Source organism: Cebus imitator, unplaced genomic scaffold (genome assembly GCF_001604975.1).
Source record: "Cebus imitator isolate Cc_AM_T3 unplaced genomic scaffold, Cebus_imitator-1.0 Scaffold118, whole genome shotgun sequence".
NCBI lineage: Eukaryota > Metazoa > Chordata > Mammalia > Primates > Cebidae > Cebus > Cebus imitator.
The window spans coordinates 1,545,771-1,550,760 of NW_016107433.1; the positions used below are offsets into that span (position 1 = coordinate 1,545,771).

Sequence of the window (4,990 nt, forward strand, 5' to 3'; positions counted from 1 at the left end):
GTAGAGGCAGTCTCACTCTGTTGCCCAGGCTGGAGTACAGTGGCGTAATCTTGGCTCACTGCAGCCCCTGCCTCCTGGGCTCAAGCAATTCTCCTGCCTTAGCCCCCTGAGTAGCTGGGATTACAGGCACGTGCTACTATGCCCAGCTAATTTTTCTGTTTTAGTATAGACGGGGTTTCACTATGTTGCCCAGGCTGATCTTGAACTCCTGTCCTCAGGTGATCTGCCTGTCTCGGCCTCCCAAAGTGCTGGGATTACAGGCGTGAGCCACCTTGCGTTGCCAGTTCCTGTCTCGGTGTTCTAGTTCTGTAATATATTGTCCTTCAAAGTGACTTCTGCAGCCTCTGTGCCATAAGTATTAGGGTTGGAACTGTTGGTATATCCAGTAAAAGGACTGATAACAAGGAATGCCTTGTTAACAAGGTTAACTAGTATATTTGATCATAATTAGTTACCCATTTGCTTTATGAGGTAGAGTATCTATGAGGTAGTTATCCATTTGCTTTATTCTTCCAATATGTGAGTAACAAAGATATTTTGTAACTTCTGTTGTTTCCTGCCACAGTAGTGTGTCATACTTAGTAATAAAGTTAGCAGATAATGAAACATTATACCTTAAATGCAGAACCTTAACCTTGTATGTGCATACTGTAGAAATTCAAGAATTTTAGCCTGATGGATTGTTTTTATTAATAAGTACATCACTACAAAAGTTTAAATATGCTATTGATGAATTATTTGTTGTTCTGACCTAGTTACATGTATAGAATTAGTCTTTTTTTCTTTATTTCAGATGTCTAGTTCTGACACTCCGAAAATTTAATGGCTTATAGTAATAACTTTTTATTATTTTGCATGATTCTTTGGGTTGACTGAGCTCAACTGGTCCATTCACATGGTGCCAGCTGGGGGTCACTCAAGTACCTGGATTTAGTGGGAGCTCAGCTGGGGTTGAACATCCAAAATGTCTAGGGTGGCTGGAGTGGTTAGGGATTGTCTCGGCCTTTCTCTCCACCATGCTAGTTGGATTCCTTACTCAGGACTCCAAGACAGCAAAAGTGGAAGTTACGAGCCTTCTTCGGTACTAGGCTTATAACTTGCATACTTGGCCACACTTCATTTGTCAAAGGAAGTCATGGGCCAACTCTCAAGCAGAGCAGAGAGTAGGCATAGATACTCTACCTCTTAATGGCAGGAGGAGAGGCATGCGCGTACAGGAATGAAGAGGAATTGTTAACTTTGCAGACAATCTACTATACTTAATTTTGCACATTTATCATATAAAAATATTTTTAATACCTAAACTTCAGTTTAGCAAAGGATAGCCATCATACATATCTTTCTTTTTTGACCTTATTTTGGGTAGTCTTTTTCTGACAAATGAACAATTTCTATGTAGTTGTTTAGAGCCATGATTATCAATAAACAAATTTTTATATTTTTCTCTTTAGCATTGACTGTGCAGGTATTTTGAAACTCCGCAATTCAGATATAGAACTTCGAAAAGGAGAAACTGATATTGGCAGGAAGAATACTAGAGTACGACTTGTGTTTCGTGTACACATCCCACAGCCCAGTGGAAAAGTTCTTTCTCTGCAAATAGCTTCTATACCTGTTGAGTGCTGTAAGTGAGCTTGTGATGATGTTTTAAGATCTTGTTTACAATTTATTTTCTGGTTTTGCTTATAATGTAATATATGCATCAGAAGTGTAAACTGGAGTATATGGTCTGGGTTGCTGGTTTGATTTTCTCATCTGGAAATGAGCTAACATGTTTGGGTAGAAGAGTACCGATCTTGGAATTAGAAAATGCTTTCTCAGGATAGTTTTAGTAGGTAGCTCTGTGAACTATAGACACACTTTCTTGACCAGAGTTTTCTTATATGTAAATGAGAATGGGGAGTTGATGCCATCTGAGGACCAAATGATGAAGCTATGATTTAAGTATCACTTGGTAGTCTTTGTTTCATGAAAATGTCAACCTTCATGCTAGAAGGTACTTATCTCTGCAAGCTGACACCTTAGCTAAATAAGACTTAACAGAGCTTTTGTTAAGATTATTCAACACATTTGATTGAGACAGTGAATGTTTTTTCCTAACATATACAAAGGCAAGATACAAGAAAAGATCCTGGAACCTGACGTCTACTCAGTCTTGGGAAACTGTGGATCTTGGGCAGGTTAGCTAATATGACTTGAAATATTGAGACTAGTACTTAGATCTTTAGGATATAATTTAAAATATTCTGATTCCATGTTTTATTTGCATAGGAGGAAACTGAGGCATGAGTATCTCTAGTACTCATTCAAGGTTATTTGCTTTTTGGTGATAGAGCTGTGCTGCCTAGAACACAGGTTTCCTTAGTACTCTTTTGATTATATTACATTATTTTATTTTTGTTAACCATATGTATTCTTTTATTGGGATGAGAGGGTTGGGTTTTTTTCCAAAATGGAGTCTCAACTCTGTTACCTAGGCTGGAGTGCGATGGTGCAATCTTGGCTCACTGCAACCTCCACCTCCACGGTTTAGGCGATTCTCTGCCTCAGCCTCCCAAGTAGCTGGGACTACAGGGGTATGCCACCACACCTGGCTAATTTTTGTATTTTTAGTAGAGACTGGGTTTCACTGTGTTGGCCGCCCTGGTCTCAAACGTCTGACCTGAAGTGATCTGCCCACCTCAGCCCCCCAAAGTTCTGGGATTGGGATTACAGGTGTGAGCCATCGCATCCAGCTTATATTCTTTGTTGTTGTTGTTTTTGTTGTTGTTGTTGTTATTGTTGAGACGGAGCCTCACTCTGTCACCCAGACTGGAGTGTGCCTCACTCTGTCACCCAGGCTGGAGTGCAATGGCACTATCTCGGCTCACAGCAACCTCCACCTCCTGGGGTCAAACGATTCTCCTGCCTCATCCTTCTGAGTAGCTGGGATTACAGGTGCTTGCTACCATACCCAGCTAATTTTTGTATTTTTAGTAGAGAAGGGATTTCACCGTATTGGCCAGGCTGGTCTCGAACTCCTGACCTCATGATCTGCCCACCTTGGCCTTCCAAAGTGCTGAGATTACAGGCCTGACCCACTGCACCTGGCCCTGGTGCAGTGATCTTGGCTCACCACAACCTCTACCTTCCAGGTTCAAGTGATTCTCCTGCCTCAGCCTCCTGAGTAGCTGGGATTATAGGCATGGGCCACCATGCCTGGCTAGCTTTTTGTATTTTTAGTAGAGATGGGGTTTCTCCATGTTAGTCAGCCTGGTCTCTAACTCCCGACCTCAGGTGATCCGCCCTCCTCGGCCTCCCAAAGTGTTGGTATTACTGGGGTGAGCCTGCGTGTCCAACTGATAACTCTATTTTTAAAGCAAAGTTACTCATTCATTCGTTCATTTATTTGAGATAGGGTCTCACTCTGTCTCCCAGGCTGGAGTGCAGTGGCATGATTTCAGTTCACTGCAACCTCCACCTCCCAGGCTTAAGCAATCCTCCCACCTCAGCCTTCCAAGTAGCTGGGACTACAGGCACAAGCAACCACAACTGGCTAATTTTTGCATTTTTCCCCATGTTGCCCAGGTTGATCTTGAACTCCTGGACTCAAGTGATCTGCCCACCTTGGCCCCCAAAGTTCTGGGATTATAGGCGTGAACCACCATGCCCGACTGGCAAAGTAACATAAATAAGCTCATAGAGTAGATTGAGTTTTTGAGATGGTTACGCTAAAATGATTCTTAATTTTTTTCTTTTTTAGAAAATAAAATTGGCCAGGTGCCGTGGCTCAGGCCTGTAATCCCAAGCACTTTGGGAGGCCTAGGCGGGTGGATCACCTGAGATAAGGATCACCTGATCCACCTGACCTCAGGTGATCCATTGCACTCCTGCCTGGGTATCAGAGTGAGACTTTGTCTCAAAAATTAATAAACTAATTAATTTAATGTGTGATTATTGAGGATGTAGAAAATGCAAAATGGTACTAAGAATAGTATAATATTAAATTATGTTGTAATATTACTGTTCATAGATAGTTGCTGTTCACCTTTTCTGCCTCTTTTTTTTTGAGTGGGAGGGACAGAGTCTTGTGATCCAGGCTGGAGTGCAGTGGCACATTCTCAGCTTACTGGAACCTCTGCCTCCCAGGTTTAAGCAATCCTTGTGCCTCAGCCTCCCAAGTAGCTGGAATTACAGGTGCCCACCACCATGCCCAGCTGATTTTTGTATTTTTAGTAGAGATGGGGTTTCATCATGTTGGTCACGCTGGTCTTGAACTCCTGACCTCAAGTAATCTTCCCACCTCAGACTCCTGAAGTGGTAGGATTACAGGTGTGAGCCTTGTATGTTTTTTTCGTAAACACCCACATACACAGCATTTTTTAATTGGGCTTATTTGATATAGTTTTATATCTTGTTTTGCAGTTTTCACTTATGCTATCACAGGCATTTTCTTCTGTTAGAAAATATTCTTCAAAAATATTATTTTTACCACAGGATTAGTTTTTTGGCATGTTTATGCCATCTGTTAAACATACTGGTTTTTTTTTTTTTTTGAGATGGAGTCTCGCTCTGACAACAGGCTGAAGTGCAGTGGCACGATCTTGGCTTACTGCAACCTCTGCCTCCTGGGTTTGAACAATTCTCCCTGCCTCAGCCTGTTGAATAGCTGGGATTACAGGCACCCACCACACCCAGCTAATTTTTGTATTTTTCAGTAGAGATGGGGTTTCACCATGTTGGCCAGGCTGGTCTTGAACTCCTGATCTCAGGTGATCAGCAGCCCTGGCCTCCCAAAGTATTGAGATTACAGGTGTGAGCCACCACGCCCAGCCTGAACACACTTTTGCTGTTACTTAGAAAGTACCTGTAATCAGTGTTTGTTTTCAGGCCCCTTCTTTGTGACCTATTTAGAACAGTAGAGACATGTGTATTTTCTGAGATTTAGGTTGGTGCTTGGTACATCCCAAGTAATAAATAGTTGATCCTAAATCACATACCTATCTTTTTT

At 42.0% G+C, this 4,990-nt stretch overlaps 1 protein-coding gene across 4 annotated transcripts in view; it reads left to right on the forward strand.

Moving 5' to 3' along the window:
• The window catches only part of NFATC3 (nuclear factor of activated T cells 3), a 163,282-nt gene that overhangs the window by 84,795 nt on the left and 73,497 nt on the right, over window positions 1-4,990 (forward strand). For all 4 annotated transcript variants that reach the window (XM_017539464.2, XM_017539462.2, XM_017539465.2 and 1 more), the window contains exon 5: window positions 1,452-1,624. In XM_017539464.2, the coding sequence (XP_017394953.1) occupies window positions 1,452-1,624 (173 nt within the window). The remainder of the gene's footprint in view (window positions 1-1,451; window positions 1,625-4,990) is intronic.